Source organism: Ischnura elegans, chromosome 7 (assembly GCF_921293095.1).
Source record: "Ischnura elegans chromosome 7, ioIscEleg1.1, whole genome shotgun sequence".
Classification (NCBI taxonomy): Eukaryota; Metazoa; Arthropoda; class Insecta; order Odonata; family Coenagrionidae; genus Ischnura; species Ischnura elegans.
In genome coordinates this window covers 63,497,818-63,523,409 of record NC_060252.1, presented here as the reverse complement: position 1 = coordinate 63,523,409, position 25,592 = coordinate 63,497,818, and the positions used below count along the sequence as shown (strand labels likewise).

Genomic DNA, 25,592 nt, shown 5'->3' with positions numbered 1-25,592 from the left:
TTCATGGTTTGCATGGTCTCCAAACGGATTCAAAGCCTTTACGTCATTTTCGAAAGGGTAAAAAAATATGCAGAAGGTAGGGTTGAAAATCGCGCACGACCAAATCCCCCCGCACATTTTGTGAAGGTTGTCTGTTTAAAAAAGTTTTTTCTCACGGGGTAAGCCAACGGAAAAATATGACACTTATTGTGTTTTATGGGACATGTCATAATGTCATATAGTAAGCGTGAATACAAGGACAACTTTGCAACTTAATATCCCGCCATCTTTCTCTTATTACTGGTAAAGACAAATGATTGTTTGCTTGAAAATTTTCTAATTGTAGTAAGTCTATTTCGTCATTTAGTTGAAGAAGTAGTGAGTATCTAGGTTACGCGGGTAATCACGCTCACTACTAATATGCTAACCCAGCCCATGTCAATGAAAATCGATATGGTGAGCAATGAGGTATGATTATTATTGTTATGAATATGTCTCTCCGGATCATCGCAAAGATTTTGCCCCGTTTCGTCCCACAGTGCATGTTCCAGTCTTGGTACATCACGTGCGACATGCACCTGTTCATCATCTCGCCGCCGATCGTCTATTTACTCTGGAAGAAACCCACGCTCGGCAAGATTCTCCTGCTGACCGTCACCGTCGCTTCTATCGTGACCTCCTTCCTGGTCACTTACGTGAAGCGCCTCGACGCCCTCCTCCTGCTCTATATGAAGTGAGTAGCAAAACTGAGGGAGGTTAGTTTTATATAACACTTTGATGATTTTACTCTCATTCTAAGGTAATTTTAGTGTTGATATGCTATTTATTTTCAATTTTATTCATTAAGTTGTGCTGAAGTGTGTCTTGAGTTGTGTGCTTAAGTTGAGTTGAACTTTGGTGTACATACATTTATACACCTAAAGATGGAAAGATGGGTAAAAACTCCAATACGTTGGTGAAGTATTATAGTATTATGATATTTAATATACCATAAGGGAAACTTATCACAATAATAATTATATTTCCTCTAAAATATTGCTTGTACAGAATACGAAAAATGACCATACGAAGTAGTCATTAACGTCATTTTTATTTTGGTGCTATAGGAAATCACTTGTAGAACTGCAGCTAATTTATTCTCTTAAAATTACTCTAAGAAACCTTGTATTTTAATGTTTCACTGCGATAATTGTACAACCTAATTGTCGAGTTCCAATATTACTTTCCCCTAAAAAAAAGGAATACGGGACATGAAGAACATGAGTTTTTCCCAGTGAATGACTTTCGCGAATTCTTCTCGGGTTTCCAAACGGGTTAGGATCTGGATGTTGCAGGCTGACGTTTCATTGAGGGCTGAGGGCTTTCCCACGAAACTTCTTCCTACAGCATGCAGACCCAAACCCAGTTGGATACTCCAGAAAAATTCATTCAAGTATAGGGGACGTAATTTCGCGAGGGCTACCAATAAAGAGAGAGAAGGTTTACTGTGTGCGTAGGAGAGCGAATAAAAATGCATTTGGGAATTATGGTTAAACTTTTCACTTGCGCGATTGCCAATGTTTTGATAAAATTACTCTACACCAGCTACCCTATTCCTGCCATACTTTTCACAGTGCTCGGAAAGAGTGTATATATATCGGGTATATTCGAACCTCCTTGGTTAATTCCTCGTGCATGCATCCTCCCTGTTACGTTTAAATCCCTCTTCGTCGGTGGGGAGAGCAGACCGTCGCCCTTTCCGCACAAAGGTATTAACATCTGCGCTCGCCGTACGCGTCCCCGGAAGGATTTGCCACGTGGCCTGTTTTGCGTCGAGGGTTCGTGACGTCGAGAGTGAGGCTTCTTTTGTCTCTCTTTCAAACCGCCACCTCTTTCGCTTATCTATTTCGCTTTGCTTCAGCCAGCAGCTTCGTTGCCAAGGGAATTGAAGCGATTTGCGGCACGGAAATTCTCTCCTGATATGCCGGAACTGATGGACGCACGTGCTGTTCGTAGAGCGTTCCACTTTATCACGAGCAACGTTAATCCCCTGTTGCATTCATCAACTCTATGCTAAATCCATCTAATATGCTTGTATGAGAGGCTGAATAGACTTTTAAAAGAAGTGGTCATTAAGGTGGATCGATTCTGGCATTTTAATCTTGTGCCAGATTCCTTCTGCGAGCGACTTCCGATATAAATCGGGGATATATTTACGAGTATGGCAAAAATCGCGCAAAAGAAAATTGTTTCTAGCAAAAAAAAACCAATAGCAACAATGTACAGAAATTCTTTCTTCACTGGAAATTCCTTTGCAAGTAAATTGTACAAAAATATGTCATTGTAAATTCAGTATTGGCAATGCATCCTAAAGAAATGTGGGTGATCGGATTTTTTGGTTGCTTGATGATTGAAAGCCTGAAATCCTGAGGCATTCTCTAGAGAGATTTTTCGAATGAATTCCGCTTGTGTGCTTTAGGGAAGCTACCTCAGATACAGCACTCGCTTATTTGCAACGGGTCTTGCTCTGAGATATTTTCAAGTTTGTAAAATCTTAAGATAACACAATTTCATCAAAACTTTGGTTTACGACAATATTAAGGTTGAAATAAAATGAAAATCAAGGAAGGAAAATAAAACTCTCATTTAAAAGTAAACTACGAAGTACATAGATTAAATAGCTGACATCGCGTTGCGGTGAGAAATTAGGCATATTTAGTTTTTGAAAAGTATTTTTTGCACGTGAAAAGGTGAGAGAAATCGGCTTTGCTGATCAACAAGGCCCCGATGAATACTGGGAACCGTTGCAGATATTCTTCTCGGGTTGTCACTCTATTCTTTCAGCAGTTATGAAGAAGACCTCAGCAGCCGTGAAAACGGTTGCAGTGTGAGCTATCGAAGTGTTGGAGATGGAGCCATTCACCTTTGACAATCTTTCTTTCTGCCTTCATTTCACTCTGTCATGAATATTTCTGTACGTATAATTTTCTATGCTATGCCTTCCCCTTACACTGTCACTCTGTTGTTCCTTTTCACATGAAACGAATGAAGGACACTGAGCGACCCCATCTCCAACGACACCTTCCGCTCCATGTACATCCCGACGCACACGAGGGCCAGCCCCTATTTCATCGGAATGGCCGCCGGATACGCTAAGTACGTGATCCAGTCCAGGGAAATAAAAATCCCCAAGGTAGGTAGTGACAATTTATGTATATATTATCTCCCATGTACATAAATATGCACACAAAATCTCATCGAAAAATGATACGTGTAGCACATAATAGTAATACTATAGTAAATCACTAGTACTAAATGAAAAACACGTAAAAGAAACACACGCGGAAAAAATAGTTTTCGAAGACATTATCACAACGTCTACAACAATTCCAGTTCTTCTGTAGGAAAGAAAGGGATAGCAATATATACGAAGACAACAGGGTTGTGGTAGATGGAAAGTATTGTTGTCCTCGTGCTTTTTCAAGAATTGCGTTCCTATCCCTTTCTTTCCTACCCTAAGAATTTATTTGTATGTTTGCGCTTATGGCGTTGTGTGAATGATGGAGTATGTACATAGGTATATTTGGGAGCGTTGAAGAATTGCGTAAGCGTATTTATTCGGTTATTTTTACCCTCCCCCACTTTTAAACAAAAATAAACATTTGAATAACAGTTTGTTTACGCATACACATGGAGAGAGCTGAAAACACGTTTAAATGAACACCGGAGAGCAACTTTAAACAAACAGATCAAAGAATCGCAGAGCACGCCTGGAGTGAACCAGGATACAAGATTTTATTTGACGACACCAAAATAATAGCGAAAGAGGAGAAATATTTCCTGGAAATTGTACGAGAGGCCATATAAATCGTCAAAAGACCAAATGGGGTGCTCTCTTAAAATTAAAATAGTATTTTTTTTTACATTTATCGATAACTAAGTTAGAGTTATTAACTTATGCAAAATATGAATTCACAATTCTCAATATTCTTGTTGCTACACAGCTTCAAAGTCCGCGAGAATTACTTAATTCTCTCGCGCTACAAGAACGCCCTATGACGTCGGAATGCGAGTAAACTGATTCGCTCCATGGCAGTAACAAACAGTAACGACGATAAAAAACATTTAAGACAATACTGATTCATAACTTGAAGGGTGTGTGAAAAACAGTTGTGAATAGTTTTAAAGATATTACGGTGTATATATTGCGCAATGGCTGACTCCGACTTCGTAAGGCGCATTCTAGGAACATTCTGAAGGTAGATTAATTCATGGCTGCTTATTTATTCTCCGGCAATGGAAATTCCTCGCGCGGATTTGAGAAGCCGCGAAATTGAAATGAAACAAATTAAACCAACTATCTCGTTCGTTAGTCCCAGACCTTGGTTCGTATCTCATTTAATTACTGTCATTAACTCATTGATTTTTATGACTACTGGGTTTAATATTGGATTATGTGAAGTTAACGTTTTGAAGAAATACAACGGAACATTTTCGAAGCCGATTTACTTAGCATTTATATGGTCTGGAAGAGAAAGAGACAGTGACTCAGTAGTTGAATAGGTTCAACTGAAAATAAATTTAAGCGTTTGCACCCTTGGGGCTAATGTGTAACCAGAACGTAAAGTGAGAACAATTATCTTATACTGTGGTAATCGCCGTAGATGAGGAGGATGTAAGAGTAATAAACGATATTTATCAAGACTGTGCATATTACAGTATGTAAAAATTCTTTAAACCTATTCAATATAAATCTTTCACATGAATGATATTGACATAAGCAATATATTGCTATAAATCGTACTGAGAAAATAGTACTGAGAGATACAAAGGTATTTCCAAAACTGGGGCAAATACTCTACTGGCGCCACGTAGACGTATTGTTTACTGGACTCTGACGTCACGCTAAGCAAACATGGCGATGGGTCGTTTGGAGCGCAAGTTTAATATACAATTTTCAAAATGGAATTTTACGAACATTACGCAGGTTAGAGAAGAACTACTCTCACTGTAATTTTCAGAGTGAAGGATATTTTTTTAAATCGAATAATCATCCATTTTCAGTGTAATTCCCCATTACTTCAACTGGTAAAATGGGAAACCACTAAACAGCGCATGGAATAGAATAATTCCGCGAAAATTTAAGGGCGCACTCTGATAGGCCGAAGGATATTCCTGGTTGAAAAAAAGACATTAGGCCACGAAGCTTCTTGGCATCTTTTACCTGATGACGCCAGGAGGAGAGCTGGCGAAACTGTTGTGGATCATTGTCAATAAATGCTGACGGAGCCCGAAAATACTGACCTCATCCATTCAACGATACCTACGAATAAACATACTCTACTGGAACCTAGTCCTGCTTCCATCCGGGGCCGGAACTAGGAGTTTTTTTCAGAGGGGGCAAAGATCGGTTTCTCGATTCCCCCCATCCCCAACAATAATAACGAGTACTGATGATCCCCGCTATTACGACCTATTCTCTGGCTCCTTGGGGAATTATTTCCTCTTTTATAAAGAAATTAAGGTCATATTCGGGAGTTGAAATTACACATCGCATGTACGCTAATATGAAGTTTTATCGACATTATTGTTAAGTAGTTTATAAATTAATAATTACTATAATTTCAAAGGAAAAATCAAATAACTTTAAAAAATAAACTTATCAAATATTGCCGCCCACTGAAATCTGCCGCCCGGGGCACGTGTCCCCTCTGCCCCGCCCTAGTTCCGGGTCTGCTACCATCTTAATACCCATAAATGTATGATGCTTAAATGTACCACTACTTATGACTAGGGATGTACGAGTAGTGCTTTTTGATCTCGAGTCGAGTATCTAGTCGAGTTTGGTCATTTGGATCTGGCAATATGGCAATGTATTTATGTATTTTTATGGCACTTATATTATTGTATGGCCCCAACTTATTCCCATTTTTCCAATCCCCTTGCAAGTTTTCTATTCTGAATGCTTAGCGTGATATAAAAAGGAAAAGAAAATGGGAATTTCGACAGTAATTGTAACATAATTAGGAGATGAATGAAAATTAATGTGCCTTAATCAATTCCATAAGTACAATTGAAATGAACTATCATAAAGTAATATGCAGTTAACTTAATTTATAAATGTATCCAAACTGCTAGAAAGACCCCTGAATAAAAGCATTTGCACCATTGTAGTAAAGATTACATGCGCAAATGAATCATGTAATATTTGATCCTTTCAAATTCTCTTGCATAAAAGTCAATTGTTCTATATGATTGGGTAGCAGATTTTGACGTCTCCATGTTACAGTATTACTGTATGCAGTAAATTATCTTTCGCTACTCGTATGACTGGACAAGTACCTTTTTGACAAAATTGCGACTTTTAAGAAGTCAAGGAATTTTTATTAAAATATATGCCAACGATTTTAAGGAGCTTGAATATTCATGGAATTTAATTGGGCGATGCGAACGAACTATAGAAGTTAGCTTTAGCCATACGGACCAAAATATTTTTTCTTAAATTCTCACTTTGTTAAATCAACTCTTGTTTCGTTAGTTCAAGAAGGAAAAGAAAACGCAGCAAAGTAATAAGCGAAAATTAACATCGGACGTAAGTAATATTTAAAAAAATCAAAAAGATGGCACTATTTGTGACGTCAAACAGGGAAAACCGGCATTGTCCGCCAAAGCCGAAATGTTACATATCTATTCCTAGTAATCTGAACAATTTTTACTTACTTTCGAGCGTTTGAGTTAAGAAAGTAGGGTAGGGTACAAAAGTATCGCACACTAAAGTATGGGCGACGCAGAGGTTCACTCCGATTATTCCGAATACGCCTCCGGGTACTGCTCTGTATACAGCAAGCTGAAACTTCAGAGCCTGGGCATTAGAACGACTTATTGTATTTAACAACGATATTATTACATGGGTTTAATAATAGCGCCTCCTGCCGGCAGATTTCTGAACTCACTGCCCTCGACAGCTCTGTAACCGAAACTACTCGACTCGACATTCGTAACACTACTCGAAACACTCGAGTCGAGTACCAACTACTCGACTCGACTCGAATTTTCGAGTACTCGCACATCCCTACTTGTGACCATTACCCACTGAACCCTATTTCTAAAGACAGATAAAATACGCAATGAGCGATTTTGCGTCATTCCATGATAAATATAAATGCATCAAAGGCATTTCAGCATGGTTTGGCATAGTCAGATTTACCTGGAAAAGGAATCCACTCGGAAAACAAACGATTCATGCCCGAAATCACTCATGCATAGCAAGCGGCATTTATTATTATGTCATGATGCTAGAAGCGAAAAGGGCTCACGAAACTCTTTGAGGAATAATTTGTTTTACGTCCACTGCGCAAATATAAGAGTCCTAAAAACCAGCCAAAAGCGAATAACCGAGCACCAAATGCGATGCTAATGCTTTGAATAAGCGATTTGTCAAGCATAAAAAATGTAACAACAAGCAAAGACTCGAAAAGGCTTTAATTATTTTTTGCTTGCATAATATCTGCATAGCGGGTTCCGGTTTAACGTCATTAAAACACCAAGTGAGGTCAAAATTGCCCCCAAGTATCATAATCTGTACGCGAAGTTATCATCTCTCCCACAGTGAAGTGATATCGTTCCCACTACAATCTCACTCACCCATTACATCCTTTTTTCCAAAGGGATCATTCGCATGCGGAGTTTACTCACAATGAGCACTCGTTGTCTCTATTGCACTTGGTAGAAGATACAACAAAATTACCGAAGTTCAGCAGACAGAACTATTTGTAAAAAGGAAAATAGTTCCAGAACTATTAAAACATTGCAACTGTTTAATCGATCTGGGGATATTAGAATCATTAAGAGAAGGATACGGAGGGCAGGAAAAGTGGGAAAATAGAGGTAAAAATGAAACTCCTCCCATCTTTTAAAACTTATTGAATGAAATAAAATAACTATGTTTTATTCCACACTTTATTTTTAATCGTACGACCGGTTTCAACACTTAGTGTTATCATCAGGTACAATTAGATGGGTGGCACGCTCTTAAATAGGTAAACGTGGGTGGAAGGGGAGGGATAAAAAAAAGGGGGTGGGTGGGAAGGAACATTGATGGCGGGTAAAGCTGATTTTTGAAGAAAGGAGTGGGGGAGGCCTCGGGCTGGCTTGCATGGGGTAAACGACAAGGAACAAAAGGGGGGGATAAAGGGGGAGGGGTTCTCAAAAGGTTTAAAAGACATGAGGGAATCAAGGTGGAGGGTCGCAGGGGGGTGGTAGTGTGACGTTAAGTAAAGGTGACTGGGAGGGGAACATAAGTAACGCCTGAGACCGTGTCTTATATTTTAAAACTTATTTTTTTGTAGTCACTTAAATCTCTGCGAAGATCATGATTGCTCCCCAATTATCCTGGAAATAAATGTGTGAGCCTAGATACTTGAATAAAAGTAATCAATTAAAGGATTGCCTTTGTGGGATTTGCTTTGATGCACGAGCGATGAGGCGGCTTCGTCTGTAAACGGATTTGTTGTGAGGTAGGTGTCTATGAAGGGGGGTATGTCTCAATGAAGGGGGAACAAGGATTATTGCACAAGACTTGTTGGCTTGGGGCGTTCAAGCTTTAAATGAGCACTATTTCGTTATTCTATACCCCATTGCCTCCCTACTAAGCAGATTTAAGCATTAATTGAAATATGAGGTACATATTTCTTTTCTATTCGTTATTTTCCTCCTGAAAATCAGGAGTTGTGAAGATAATCCATGGGAAAACCTGAGTAAAAATTGAAGGTCTAGCCTTGAATTTTATTTATTTATCCACCCCCCACTGAGTGACCTTGTATAATTCATAATTAACAAAGGAATTTCGTCTCTCAGCTGAATAGTCACCTTAAATGCCCTCTAAGGGTTCTCAAGAATTTAGCATATTTTCACCATCAATCGAGAAGAGCTTCCTTTTCCCCTTTCCCCGAAATATCTTTACCTCTCCGCATTTTAACGCAAATTACTCTCATCAATTGTCCCTCGGCTTTAATCATCACAAGGGTTGGGAGAGATCAAACTCGAAAGAGGGACTAGCATCCCTTCAATGATGCCGGCCTAAGAACTGAAGTTTATCCTCATCAATCTCTTCGTCGGGAGTCCTCCGCAAGCCCAAACCGTTTCTTGCGCCTTTCCTCTCAAGGTTCTTTCCGCAAACTGAGAGGTCATTAAAAGAAGAAGTACTGCGGCTTCACATAGAAATTAAATGGAAGGGTTTTCTTGAATAAATGAGGAACCATGAAAGCATGAGGAATCACGCCGTTAAAACTCAGACAAATTTGGCAGATATTTAATATTGCCAGGTACCTGGAGATTTCTTCCTGGAATTGAATAGGTAACAACCCAACCTTTCGTTCATTCGTATGAATGGCTAGCCAGTTTATTGAAACGGATGAATTGTTGCTAGCGCATTGGGGTCGTACGCTCAGATCACGTTTCGTTATAAGAATTCGGTAGGTGGATGGCAAATATAAGCAACGGCAAAAAATATAATCTCCACCAACCCATTCTCATGAAAGTTTAAAATAAATAGACGGTAATGTTGCCTCTCGCTATCGATAGGTTGGTGACGTCATTTAGTTTCTGGTTTATTCACCCACTCCGGGAGCACATTTGATGGAGGGAAAGGGCCCCTTACAGGAATTTAAACGTCGAAAAACCAAGAGAGGCACAATGTTAAGGAGTGGCTGACAAGCGGTGATCAGTTCGGAATGAGTTCGTGACGACATCACCATATACGCGAAAATGTTAAAGCCATCGATTTTTCGTCGCGAAATACTCGAGAGGTTGGAAACGGATAGAAAAACGAAAAAAAAAACGGACCTCTTTATTTTTTACACTCCATAAAAATAAAAACGAATGCATAATAGTGAGAGTTCCCATTAATTTCTACTTATGAATGATTGAATTTCCGGACTAATCAAAGTTTTTGGGTGCAGAGCAAGAAAAATATCAGGATTTTAAAGCAAAAGGAATCCCCGAGAGCGTAGTAAATAATGAGACATTAATAGGAAAGCTAGAATGCACCTATTAACAATTCATCCATACAATTCGTACTTCAAAGACTATACACACAAATTGTTACCACAAGTGATCAAGTGCAATCTTGAGAGATTTTTACTATTTATCACACTTCATTTTCAGAAAGTATTTAAGTGTTCGAACCTTGTAACTTTTTTTGAAATACAACTTTCAACTTTCGGGAAAGAAAATTTCCGATGGTGCTTCGCTTTCGGAGAGGAAAATATAGAAATAAAACGGGAAATCGTAGCAAAGATTTCATAACTTTTAAAAATCTGAATATTATATTTTATTCCATTTAGAGAGGATCATTTTACAGAATCCCTTGCTCGCAAAATTTTGAGAGAAGTGAAAGATGAAAAAGCGGGCAGAGAAGGAGACGGAAGATAACTTCCGCGTGAATCGTGTGCAGAGGAAGTGAAAGGATGAATATTTTGAGAAGCCTTCTGAGGAAGCAAAGACTGCAGGAAAGTAATTGATAGTGAGAAGCTGTTTTTTGGTTTGAGTGAAGAGGGGCTCTCAGACATAAGCATTGTCGCTGAGTACTAGCACAAAATAATTTTAATAAGTGGACAGTGAATTTTGTAAAATTTATTAGGAGAGGTATACCAAACAAGAAGCTTAGAATATACCAACATATATAAAATAGGTTGTCTGTTTGTCTGTCCGCTTTGCATTTCAATACGGCTGCACAGATTGCAACCAAAGTTAGTAAATAGGTGCGTAGCATGCTCCCAAAGCTTGTAGTGATACTTCTGGTTGTGTCCAACGCGTCATTTTTTTATTACCGTTAGTTACGTTATAACACTTCTGTAGTTGGGACATACTGCTGATAGGCACACCTCTTGACTCGCTCAAGGGGAAAACCTAACTCAATGGATTCTACACTCAACTATTAATCCACTTTGAGCAAATGTTTTTGCTGGGTTATATGTTCACAAAACGCTTCTGGTCTACACACGTACGGACCCGCAACGATCAATGTAGTGGAGTGGGATATAAGCTGATCCCGTGCGTGGTGCACGGAAATAATTTTTTCCATTGTTTGCTGTTACATATGTATACCATCATCATACCTGCTTCGTTCCTTTATCTAATAATCTTACCATGTGACCATGAATAGCAAGTTCCAAGTTTCCCTCTTCTCTCGGTAGGTACTGTCCTTCCCGGGTAACGCCGGGTTGCTTCGTAATCGGATGAATAAAATGGGGGCCAAAGCAAAGGTCTTTCGTTCTTCTTTCCTCTAATGCCATGAGATATCACCAAACATTTACAGATATAGTAAATATCGCTATTCTTTTAAATAACATAAAATTACAAAGATCTCTTTAAGTCGAAAAACGGATATTTCATGTCAAACAAATATGCTTGACCAGTACTGCCGAACTGGACAGCTGCAACAAATATGCTGGACTAGTGGCGTAACTAATGGGGGGGGGGATGAGGGGATAGATCCCCTTCCAAAGCGTCAGAGAAATAAAAAAAGTTATTTTAAACTATTGTCTCCTTGCCTCGGGGGTAAGGGGGTGTCGCCACCCCAGGCGACCCATAAATTACAATAAAAAAATGATTGTTAAATAGGTTATTTAGTAAAATCCTTTGTGATGTGACATCTTTATTTGGTGAAGTTAGCGAGTTAATAGACGTATCTGCTCTTTGCTCTAAATCGGTTAGGGAATAAATACAAAAAAGAATAAATTCACTAGCATGAAAATATCGTTTAGAAAACTAGCTTCAAGGGTCTTTTCAACCACGACGCATTCATAAACGCTCAGAAAATATTTGTGGTTTTGTCACGTATATTTTTATGATACTAAAAAGCACTATCTTCGGATTGATATGGACTATTCCTTAAAAAAGAAACGTTCCTATTAAATTGGTTGAACTGATGCTGGTGTCGGTGTTTCATGATATTGATATTTTTTATCCTTAGTAAGTGACACCTGATAGAGTTCAACTACAAAGAATTTGAGCCGATAAAATGAGTTGTTGCCGACTTTCAGGAAAAGATAGAAAGATAGATATTTCCAATATTTTCCCACGAGGTTAATTCGTCAAGAATAACGAACTGTTGAGGATACATACGCTATTGAATAAACGAAAACAAGGAAAAAAGGAGCTCTTCTGTAAATACTCTTGTGAAAATCGCTTTTTATTAGTCAATACATTTTGGAGCCTCCATTGTAGCGTGTGTAATTTCAGCACTGAAAAGAGGTGCATTATGAACAATGTGCTGGTGTTCTGTATATGTGAAAAAAGCCCTAATACCAATGGAAGCAATGGATACGCGAGATTTGGCCAATCAAAACATGTGTGTTTCCTTTTGCTAGCGTCGGGTATGTTTTTCATCACTTCAAAAGGTATAATGCATCAAAGTAAACTTAACCTGATCCGAGCGTAAGAGGAGAAGTAAAACAAGAAATTGTATCGGTTTTCCTACGCTAAGGCTTCAACAATGGCAGATGCGCAAAAACATAATATTGAGAACTGATGAAAGAGAGTTTCAACTTTGCTATCGTGGAAAACGTAAAGATGTTACGACTCGTCGCTCTTCACAGAAAAGATAATATCAAAAGGATGAAAGAAGCTTGTTTGAGACAAAATTTGCGCCCTTTTTATCTATAAAAAAATGCATAAATTATGGATAATAATTTTCCCGAGACATAATACTATCCTTATTATCAGACGCATTTACTATCCTCACAAATTTTTGACAGCTTTATTACTTTATATCTGTTGTTGTAATTCCTCTCTCAATGAGTTGCGTATGTAGTATGAATATGCACACATATTGAGAAAAATTGAGGTGCAATCGTAGCTATCCAAAATTGATCGTCTACGATGTAGTTACGTTTTCAAAAAGGGCTCATATTTTTCACATTAGCACGGCCATAGAATCCCGTGCCTCACTGAGCCAAGATAGGAATATAATTTCTTTTTTCGTGCTGCGATTTCATCATTTAAATTAAAATAAATATAATAGGAAACGGGAAAAGCTGGAATGATGCAAATTATTGAACATTTTTTGGGCAGTTGGCATGCATAATTATCTCCGAATTGATGCAATGAATGCAGTGAATGAATTAATCAAACATAATTGGGATAATATAATCACATGGAAAGATATAATATTTATCAATCTAGATTTAAATTTTACACCAATGAAATTTGCGGTGAGGTTCCCTTCTAAGGATATGAATTCACGCAATATTAGGCATTACATAAGAGGGATGGATTTTATTCCCCAGTGTAGGTCTCTTAATCCTCAATTTAAAATCAATATTTCCGAGAGTTACATAGGACAGGTTATAGAGGATGTAAAATAGAAGAAATAAGTCGCTATAAAAAGGTTAGCAGATAGGAGAGAGAAATGGAGAGCTGCGTCCAACCAATCTTAGGATTGTTTACTAATGATGATAAATATTTCCGATTTAAAGCTGATTGGGTGAATATCTCTCTGCTACACCACCAGGAGAGTAAGCATGACCAATATTTCGGTGACAGAGTTAGTCATGGTGGTGCAACCGAGAAAACTTAGCGCATTTCGTGCACCCGGAAAGCTTTAATCCTTAATTTTAGGCTAATTTTAAATTAGTGGCACGGAAGAAATATTGTGCAGAGAGAATGAATTGTTTTTCGCATCGAAAAGAGGGAAAGTTTTCCGCGAGAAGTCTAGGACACGAATGAAATGACGCTTAAAACCATTTAGCAGCGGCGGAAGCACAGTAAACCCATCCATTTCGAGCGACACGGCTTCGACGGGCGAAGGCAGGCGGACTAATACGTGCACTCAATCAAGCCATCGTTTCATCCGGACCTGCACAGCAGCATGGACTCGAATCGATTTTATAAATGAAAAAGACATGCCGTAGAATTTTCACGTCGCTCGTTCATTTCTCTCCAATTGACACCCTTTCCCTATCCCCTCCCTCCCTTTTCCTTACCTTCTCCTCCCACCGACCCGAGCATTACCAGACGAGAATTACCGTAGGCACGCAGACTCGTTCACTTGCGATCACACACGCAGCGCGGGGCTCGCCAGACGAGCTTGGGTAAGGGGAGAAATAAAAAGTCGTTTTTGCCGGGGCGGGCAACTCGTATATTTCCGCGCTTCGAGAGATGAAAAGTAGATTGGGTGTCTGGGGTAGGGGTGGCAAAGGAAACTGGAGATACGGCGAGGTGGAGATTCCAGACGAAATACATTATTCCTTCGGAATGGGGTGTTTGCATGGATTTTTTTAGCGATATATGCGGAAACTTCACTTCATCCTAGGTACGGAAATGCTATTTAAACTTAAATTTAGGGTAATTTTGGCCATTTCTGGCTGCGTTAAAAATTACCCGGTTTGAACGTCCGCGAAAACAAGAAAAATGAACATGGCCGCCTGTGACGTCACGTGCCCGTAACTACGAGTACTCGCCGTACGGGTATGCTGTAGTTAATGGTTATGCGCTCTCTTGAACGAAAGTCAAAGATAAACTGTGCGCAATGTCAGCATATAAATGGTGTTTTGTACCAGAGTGTACAAATATAAGCAGCAGGAACCCTAGCAAAGTGTTATTCGCGGTTCCGAAGGAAGAGAAACAGAGGAAGAAATGGTTTAGAGCTGCAAGAAGGGACTTCAATGTCTCTCTGAAATCAACCCTTATTGCTGCGAGGACCGTTTTAAGGTATTTTAATATTTATTACTGACGCTTATTGAAAAGATGCTTATGTATGTATATGACACGTAAATTATTCATGATGAAGAGCCTTTAACATCTGCTGAATGAATCCATTAATCGTACAAAATAGCCATCGCAATGGAATGGAAAATAGATGCTTCCAAAAAACTAATTCAAAGGATGTAAATTGTTGACGAAGAAAACCTTGGAAGAAGCATCTAGTAGATCAGAAGTAAACAGTCTGAGCTATGATTTTGGTATGTACAGTTGAAAATATATACATAATGCTTTTGTTCTTAGATGGAGGACGACATGGGAAATTTCATGAGGTGCAAAATGGTAGGAGGGCATAAGCTATTGAAAAAATGTGCTTTTCCCCACGTATTTGGCTGCCAGGAAGATCGGCAGAGAGCATTTGCGTCAACCACCCGAAAATTACCCTTGTAGAGGACTCAGCAGAGATTAATAGAAGACGCACTGAGTGTAAGTTATGCATATGCAGCCCTCCCTAGGCTGGTTCTAAAGATATTTGTAGCCTCAATGTGAATTGATGAATATTACAGTCTTATTATGGGAACTCTTTATAGGTACCTACTTTAAGTGTACACTGCATTGTTTATATTTGCCCTTTAAATAAATTAATATTTTAATTAAAGAATAAAATAAATGATAATCACTAAATAGTTACAGAGACATAAATGTGTTCTACAGGTATAGATTGACTAATATATGATATGCTGCACGGGGGCACGTGCCCCCCCAGGCCCTTCAAAATGTGCTAGATTTTTAATACGGTCCCATTATCATTTCGTTCGTTTTGTATGACGAGGTATCCTTGTGACCCCCCCCCCCCCCCCGGTAAACAAAATCCTGGATCCGCCCCTGTGCAACATTGAAGCCTAATAACAACAGAACAGTTAATATTTCTGAAAAATATTTCATATTAAAATGTGGCATCCATACTCTTGGCTTCTAGCTATTGGCTATACTTGGATTCTAACCCCATCATATCTGAAATAAAATGGGCAAAATAATAAGCTTGAAAGTGAAATAAAATGCTGTTAATCATATATTTAATTCTCTACTTATATGCCCAGTAGGAGTTTGAATATTTTCATATAAGCTCAAGTGATTATTGAAAATTTGAAGTGAAGAGTTTGGTGCTGCTCAGGTACTCAAATTAAAAAAAAAATCAACTTGGTACTATGGAGATAAGGGTCTCGTTAAATGTATGTCAGTTACTTGCAAATTATTACCTGAAGTATACAACTCATAAAATATATGCTTTTCTTTTAGGTTGATAAACATATCCCTCCCCATATAACCAGTCATGATTTGGATGAGGAATCAGTGGACATAGAACTAGACTGCTCTGAAGCTCATGAGGGTGGAAATGCTGCATCCAACTATGAGCCATTGACTCTTACTAAGACATTTAGTGATGCTAGTGTCCTAACTTCTGTTTCTCACAGGAGTAAGGGTATTAATTGCAATATGACAAAAAAGGAAGTACTTAACATTACCACATCACCCATCAAGTTACAGAGGGATATGTCGACATCTCCACTGAAGAGAATAGGTGGGGCTGTGGATGAAGAGGAATTGGAGTCTGTCACAACAACTGAGGGTGTGGAAAATGGCAGTGGGAGTGAATATGAGCCATGCTCATCTGAGAGTGATGAGTCTGCTCATGAATTTCAGGACCCTGATGCAATTCTCTCCTGTGTAAATAGGAAATCCAAAATGTATATTGGCGTGCCAGATGAGTGGTTTCCTCATGCAATGTCTTTGATAATGAAATACACTAAACTTGGCCAGAGAGATATTGTATTTACTCTCATGAAAATCAAGGTAAATGATTCTTTTGAAAGGCTCGCGGATCAATTTTGCATATCATGTGGCCATGCATGTAAAATTTTTAACAGAACTGTGCCAATCCTGGCACACACATTGAAGGAACTGATCTATTGCCTTATAGGGTGACTATAAAAAGACAGCTTCCCATACCTTTCATTGTACTATGGAGATGAAATCATCAGGTAACTTACCGAAGTACCTTCGTTCCTCTAACTTCCGGAATGCTGAAGCAGTCATTACCCTTCAAATACTCCGCCACCATAAATACATCTACTTTTGGTAGATTATTTGTATTTTCTTTATCAAAATTTACCTCTAATACCATGTTTTCGACAATTTTCCCAGTCGCAATGAGGCCTCATACCGGTAACTACGGGCAAGTGACGTCACCAACCGTATCTTCTCCCGCAGATTTCCTTGGCATTTTAGCGATTTTATTATTCATTTAATAATATATTTCTCCATTTTACTGCATTGAAACCTATGTTTTCTTCATCTACTTCCTTTCCTCTATACGATGAAGAAATATTTAAGCGCAAAAAATTTTTATGCAAACACCCCATTGAAGATACAATTTCTACTCCACCTCCCCCTCACAGTCCGTACCCCTTTCTTTCCCTCCTGCGGCAGTCAAATGAAAAACTACGTTCAGCCCTTCCTGGTTCGATCGACAGCAAAGGCTTAGGCGTGCAAGACTTTTAGCAGGCACGTAAGGAGGAGGAATTCGAAATAGAATTAAATCGATAAGCCTCAATTTGAAGTCGTTTGATATGCCTTACAATCGAAAATCTGAAGGGTTCAATGCTTCTAAACATTTAACTACGTTCAACCCTTCATATGTCGATCGACAGCAAAGGCTCAGACAGGCAAGGCTTTTAACGAGCATGCAAGGAGCTTCGAATTATTGTTGTGGTTGCGGTGCTAAAACTAAAAGTAGTATCCAAATTATTCATGTGATGAATTCAGGATTGTTAGATGGACATCTGCGTGCACGAATGGACGCATCGTGGGATGCAAATCTGGTAAGAGGATGTATGAGGCATGATATAGAGAAGGAAGACCATCGCCGAAGGGCAAGTGAACGGGAAGACAGGCAAAGGACGGACCCAAAATAGTTACATGGGCCAAGAAATTACGGCGTAAAAGAGAAGAAAGATGTATATATGAAAAGGTAAGCAGATAGTAAAGCGTAGTGGAGAGCTGCGCCAAAATAATCTCAGGTTGCTGGCTAATGAAGATGGTAAACGGAGTCGAAAAAGAGGATTCCAGTAGTACAAACAAGGGTGATGGAGAACATCACGAGAAGAGGTAAAATGAGTAGCTGAGATTTCAGGGTAAAATGGGATTTCTTCACCTCTACGGAGATATTTAATGGAGAACTCTTCATCCTTGGTTAGCGATGTCTTGAGAGCTTAAGTGCATTTCTCCATCAGAATTTAAAAGCTATTACCGTATTTCTATCACTCGACAGTTTACCAAGCAATACTGAATTCACCATCCTATCAACCCCTAAAATAATGAAATAACCTCGATTCTCATTTTCCATCAACTCGTAATTATAAGGGCTGAACGTCTGTAGAAAGGTTCGATAAGGCAAATAGAAGCCTCAAACGTGGTAATAAATGAATGATTCTCACGGTATCATGGTTATAACCGGGATAAATAAACTGTTCGTTGATAAGAGTTAAAAGATTATCCGTACGTACAAGGATGGTGAGAAAAACAACCGCATATAATTTACAGATGTGTTAATCGGCATATCGCGTCATATGAGGGACACCACATCAATTCGGATTGCATTCAACATTTTTATTTTTACGAGGATTGAAAGGCGAGGCAACTGCTTTAAGTGCAGTTTTACCAATAAATAGTTTTTGAGATTAAAAAAAAATACTGCGATGAAAATCATGCATAATATTTTTCAATAATGAGAATTTATTTGATTGTTGGTCATCTATTCTTTCTTTGCTGCTATGACTGTGTTTCAAAGGATTTAATGCTGGGAATTTCAGCGCTGAGGCGTGAAATGATTTCCGCTTGCCATCTGTTACACTATGATAGTATATTTCCGCCAATTCAATAAAATATCGCCATTAATTATACCTGATCTACTTTGGAGACATAATGATTCAATACCTAAAATCCATGTTCACATTACGTGATGCTAGATACGGAAATAGCCGGTAACTCTACAACAACAAAAACATATTGCTCAGCTGATAAATCAAACATAAATTTCAAAATAAGGCATTTAGATATAAAGTGCTTCTTTAAAAACCCGACCCATTGCAATACTCATTAGTTTAAATAGATGGTCTTACAAAAAGAGCTAAAAATTTCTTTTACATTGTCTTCTTACTGCATTCGAAATACCTTACTCCCATGAACTTTATAATTTGAAGCCTAGCTAGAGCACTACAGGTAATAAATAAATAAAGGCAATGCGACGATTATCCCAAAGGGAACAGCTATTCCAGTGCTATATGGAATTAATTAGAATATTTAAAATTTTCTCAGAATCTCAAAATTTAGGGAATTATTTATTTTTAGCGAAACTTAGAATCCAATTTTAACACGCAAAAAAAGACAATATAGAAAATTTCATTTACATACTTGCATTTGAAGTTAGCTTTGTGAATGGAGGTTAAGTGCCGTAAATTTAGATGAATTCGAATTCGAATCTCCAAATAATTTATACAGTAATGGCTTCTCGCTCTTGAATTTGCATACTATGGAAGAGCAACGAGGAACTTATTTCTTTATTAGTAATCCTTACTATACGATTCGTATTTTTTTGTTGGCCAAAAGAATTCAACTCTATTATACACCAATCTCGCTCTGTTTTCATACTACTTTTATTATGAATTGAATGACATTGATAGAAAAGAAAACATTCTTCATCAATAGTATCATGCTGAATTCGCCCTACTTCCTTTCCTCGTGGGACTGTACCTAATGCCTTCATTGTCCTTGAGCTCAAATCTGTGCCGTGGGAGTAATTCGTAAAAACAAAAAACGAAGGAGAAACTTTTGCTCCCTCCCCACGAGCTTAAGATACTTGTGACCCACTCTGAAAAAAATTAATGATGAGAAGATATAGGCCGAAAGATTCAAAAGTCACAAGTCTCGCAAAAATTAGCAATAAATTTTCAATTTCGCCGGCAAGACCGGAGGCGATGAAAAATGATGGGAACAGAAGTCACGATCTCTGTTCACAAATACGCGGAGCACTGCGGGATCCCGTGGGAACGAGACGAAAGAACCATGGCGAAAAAATAAAGCATTAGAAATTCGCAATGGGACATTACGTTTGTATCGGAAATACCGCGATAGAGTAGACTTGAGAAAGAGGGTTGGGTAGTAACATGAATGTGGAAAAGGAGAAAGCATGGCAGAATAAATGTGACCTGGAAATGTGATCCCCTTACTCTTTGGGTCCAAATAATCCTGCTATCAGTCTTCACTGAGGAAATGACTATCATAGGATCCATACCAAGTTCCTCCGTCGTCGGCTCAAGTAAAATAAAAGATTTGATGTTTCTCATTCTCTCGGCTGTTGGCATAGATAAATTAACTCACTGGTTTTACCCCGGGTTAAAAATATTCATACCTGCCGACGTTTCATGAGATATGCAATCTAAGGAAAAATCGACAACTATGGAGATTTTGAAACCGTGTAAAATCAGCGAAGAATTATTTTAATATGAGAAAATTAATCGACTGCTAGGATTTCCAATGCCTTATTGGTAGTTAAGAACGAGCTCGTACACCCATTTTATTTTATTATCAATTTTGTTAGATCTCGATGAATAATAAAAATTAGAATAATTATAATTAGAACCACATTTTTCGGTTTTACAATCCGTTTCCTACTTCTCTAGCTATTCGCAGCAGAAAATCGAAAACCCTTAAGTAATGCAGTTGATGACGTCACAAACGCCAGCCAAGCTGCTTCTAGTTACTCCTCTCCTCCTCGTATTGGCCTCGCATTATTCATTGTTACATATAATCTTGTTAGCAATTCCTTCCTTAAATGATAGGTTTTCCTTGAAGGAATTAAACTCTAGTGTATGCTATAATTGATGAATGAGAAAGATAAATTTTTCCCGTTGCTTTTACATATATATAAGATTTGTTAGTGACCGACTCCACTGCTTTGAATGACGAGTGTTATCGAAAGGGTATTGATAGGGAATATGTAGTAACTGATGGCGAAACACAAGTAAAATATGTATTAATAATTATATTATTCACTCGCTTTGAAGAAATTGAATGATTTTCACTGCTATGCCGTTTATTTTATGATTTAATGATGATATTGAAGTCCATCGTAAATGTCGCCCCATTATAATTTAATTGAGACCTCCGTGATGCGTTGGAATCTTAATTAAATTACATCCTAAGCGCACCATTATAGCATACTACTGGTAATTAAACTAAGCTCGCCATCCCTGGAATTGTTGAGCTCTATTCATGGAATATCAATGCTTATAGCTATCTCAGGGGATGAATAAAGATAATTATAATTAGTTACTATTATTATGGATTATTTTATGTTTCGGTAAACAGTAAGAGAATGATTGAACCATTCATCTAATCATTTCTATATACACGTGAACCTTGTCACTCCTTTATAATGGTGACTATTTGTTATTGGGTTCTACTTCTGAGGTTATATCGGGCATTAAGCGTGCATTAACTAGATTGAAAACACCACAATAAGGCTAAATGGCCCACAATACGGAGATAAAATTATTTTATACTACGAATTTTATGCCACCTGCACCATAACGTTATGACGCCAAGTTCCAAATCATGCGTACTTAAAAGTACTATGCATTACTTTATCATTACGTATCGTATCTAAGTTTAAATCGCAGAGATTTTCCTTGCATTAGCATAATGAAAAACATTTTGACAATGTAGCCCGAATTTGGAGAAATAAGAATTATGGAAAGAAAATATTGGCGTTATACACTCTTGCCCAAAAGAACTTTTCAGTGTGTTAGGTGCTAAGTTGCTATGCAAGGTGGATAGTCAAGGAACACGTTATTTGCGAAGGAGGACATCAGGGAACGAATGAACCATTTGAACAGTTGATGCTGTGTTCTCCATTCAATGTAATCGTTTATGGGCAGGTAATATCCTACCTATCCCACGATTATAATATCATGAGTACACTGTGTATCGTGGCAAGAAAGTATTTGCCCCGACAGAAATCCGGATCTTACCTATACTTTGTTAAAATTAGGGCTTGAGGAGAGAATTCATCTAAATCGATGTCTTTTGAATAGCTCCACAATCCAAATTAATAATCTTATCTAATTTAATGACGTCTTTGGAATATGCTGGATATCACAAGCATTTGATTCCATTCCAGCTCTAATGTTGGGAGTTGGTCAAACATTTTTATCTAGATAGACGCAGATAGCGTTTTCCACGTGTGCGGGCCTTCTACATCTTTTCTCTACGACTGCTTCTGTGGATTTTCTTAACATTTTGTCTCGTCTATCAGAATATTTTTTCTATCGCTCGTCATTATCGCGTTTTTACCCACTTAATTCCTAAAACGCACTCCTTCTCCCTCCCCATAGTGCATAATTTTTCACTCAGTCATTCATAATTACCGAATGGAGTATTACATTTGCTAGGCTGGGGGCGTTTGAGAACATCGCACTCTTTGTGCGGTTCGCTGTTGTTTACATTATTTAAGCTATTTCTTTACTAAATAATAATTTCAGCTTGAATAAATGAGCTAGACATCTGAGGACGTCACCAATTCATCGAAAACGTGAGGTAATTTTCCCGATGTCCCGTTTTAAACTTACGAGAGAATGACGGAATAAGGATTTTTTAAACAACTCTTTTAAATTCTTTTAAACAATCTTTCCCTTCTTCCAACCGAAATCATTTGATGAGTCGAGATGAGCACGGCATATCGTACACGGAAAAATGTAAATTGAGATTGAGATTCCTCAGGGTATAGCCGCGTGCTTACCGCAGCAGATTTACTTTTTACAATAGCAGCAGAACGAAGGAATATGCTCAGCGAACAGTTCCATCTTCCTAGGCGGCAGAGATGAGAGGTCCGCGCATAAAAATGTGTCCTGCCGCCGTGCCTAGAAGTGTGCTCTCCGGGTCACGAATGCGAAATTAAGGGAAAAAATAAAAGAGACACATAGAGAGCTCCGTGGAAGCGGAAATTATTTCCTTGCCCGAGATTCCAGCGGGAGAACAGCAATGCAACGCCCAGCCCTCTCCTTCCGCAACACATTTTTCTACCCGGCCGAATAAAACATAGAATTTCGTAGGAGTGCGAAGCGTGCTTTGCTGAGTAATCTCGGGTAGATACTACCGGCACGAAATCGTGGGCGGGTTTTCCGCGGTGACATCATGCGAACACGGCCGAGGACATCTATACGGCAACGCCGCGGTCAAGGAGACTGCATAGAGGAGGCTCAATTTCATCCCACGTAAGGCTGATTCCTGTTGCCAATTCGGAAGGATTTTAATCGGCTTTCCTAAATGTCCGCAGCGCGGTGATGAGTGCAATGCGATCCACCTTTTTTCACAGTATTTAAAAGCATGGTCTTAGCAAATGCGAGGAATAGCAGTGAAGAGTTATGTGTGTGTTTGATAAATCGCATCATCAAGAAAATTTCGGTTGACACCCCCTAATTATACCTTATTTCTCTGTGTAACTCGGATCAATTTGTCCGCAAGTGACGCGAGTGGCGGCTTCGGTAAACCCATTTAAATACGCAGTGGATAATAGCACATTAAAAGGCCGACTTGAGGATCTTTTTTGAGATATTCGTGGCCGCGGCGCACGACTTTTGTTGCCGCCCCCGAATATGGCGACGCCTGCAGGGGTCGCGCGAACCGGCGTCAATGCAACGCACCACAGGGTTACACGATCCATCAATACCACTTCCTTCTCCGTGAAGATGTAAGAGAAGAATTTCAGTGTTAAAAGAATCCTATGCTCCCAAGTCAGAGGAGCGGATCAAGCTCCTCCTTTCTTACTTCGGCCGACGGGAAATACCCAATTCTCCGGCATATCTTCTTTTCCCATTGCTGGTAAGCCTTGATATAAAAACGGGTGCGCACCGAGGGAAATCATCCTTTGCAGATGGCCTTTCAATGCGCTTTTAAAACATCATGCATGGAAGATTAGCGTTTATTTCTATCTTTTATAACATACAAGGAGCCGATTCAACAATTCATTTCACCCTTAACACGCATACCTCCCACTTGACCTGCTATTTTATTTTTTTGGATACTTATTACTCAATAAATGTTTCAAGGTACATGGAGTTGAATCTTTTTTAAAATATTTCCTGTACCTCAAATATGAAAAAAATTGGGAAAATACAGGGGTAAAAATTTTAGATTGGAGATAAAGGCAAATGTAGAACAGGGTCAACTCTACATACCCTTCAAATTAAAAAATGATGGCAAAAGTTAAGACCGAATTATCAGTCACCAAAAAGACGGTAAAACGGGATTCGTCCTTCATGCGTAGTATATTTTAAGACGAACTTATTTATATTGAACCTTGGCCGATTGAGCTGAATTGCTAAAGGTAATTTTCTTCGTCTATTCCATTGATAATTCACGAAAGTCTGCTCCGGAATTTCAATCTCCCTTCCTTTATCATTCATTTATGATAAAGTGACGAAAAATCTACCATGAACTGGAGTATCAACAATAACAGCGAACCCGAAATCCCACTGCTATATTATTCACGCAGTTCCTTTTATCTTATTACTTAAAACACCAAAAAGACTAGTCACTTTAAAGAAGATACTTTAAATAAATAATTGGCCGTGGTGAGTATAATTTTGTACAGGTGAAGATTGAATCCAATAACAGCGTGGCCGACGAATTTTTTCTATGGTAACCAAAGTGACAGGGTTACCTTTCAGAAAGAGCGATTGGGTTCTTAAGATGCTTGGCCTTCATAAAAATACTACCACGTAAAAATAATACCATAAAAATAATACCACCACTACCACGGTGAATTTGTATTCAAGCAAAAATTCGATTCATACTAAAAAACGGTCGAGGCAAAATATTTTTGATAAGGTTTAGAGTAATTCAAGATAGTTTATCAAGAGAAACGGAGAGCGAATAAACTCTCAGAATTTTATTTTTGAATTTACCCTAAAGCCAAAGGAAAATATAAATCATTTAATTCCAATGCAATGAAAAATAGGTCTCTAAAGGTCATACTTCGATCAAAGCACAGGGAAATCATTTCAAACAAGACCGTTTTAGAAAGGATTTCGGCATACGATTCATGTGTAAATGAAAGTCGTACATGTTTAACATATATTCCGTGCCTTTTATGGATTTTGTTGATATGGCAAAGGTAAATGCTTCATGTGGATAATTTCAACGACAATACTCATTGCTCGGCCGCGCTTACATTCAAGTCTGGAGGCAAACGCTTATGGTCCATCAGTTTTTCTGCAATTTCATATCAAATAATTAAAAAATATGCAGCTCAGAACGTTTATTTAAATTGAAAATTCCTAACAAAATTGATGACATGTTAAGACTGGCCAAGCCATAGGGGAGATTCTTAATTCTGAACCGTGAGTTTGTAAGTTCTCTGAAAACATCAAGGTGGTAGTAACATATTAATCGATAGCTTGACTCCCGCAATTTTGGTGAGAAAATACTAATTAAGGACCTCATATCCCATTGAGTAAAGAGAAATTGGATTTCGTCAGCGATACGCTCTTACGGATGCACACGTCTCCAGCTAAAAAAATAAGAAAAGCTGCGGAAACAAAATGAGCAGCTATGATAATAGACGTAGAAAGAAAAAAAATTCCATCCACTCATGGCCAAGGTCATAAGTCCTCCAGTGTTTCTTTTCCGTTCCGCCGAGAAGCTTTGGGGACGTGAACTTTTTCCACTGGAGTATGGAACGTATTACTCATTGAACTACGAAATTCAATTTCGCTCCAGAATTTGTCGCAATATCTCAAAGGGGCCTCGGGCACTTTTGCTTCTTTTTTCATACGTCTCTATCTGAAGAGAGAAAATTGACTTTACGACAT

At 38.5% G+C, this 25,592-nt stretch overlaps 1 protein-coding gene across 1 annotated transcript in view; it reads left to right on the top strand.

The window, feature by feature from the left end:
- LOC124162987 (nose resistant to fluoxetine protein 6-like) overlaps positions 1-25,592 on the top strand; it is a 90,532-nt gene that overhangs the window by 50,115 nt on the left and 14,825 nt on the right. Inside the window, exons 8-9 of the mRNA XM_046539770.1 lie at positions 519-712; positions 3,010-3,151. Of these exons, the coding sequence (XP_046395726.1) occupies positions 519-712; positions 3,010-3,151 (336 nt within the window). The remainder of the gene's footprint in view (positions 1-518; positions 713-3,009; positions 3,152-25,592) is intronic.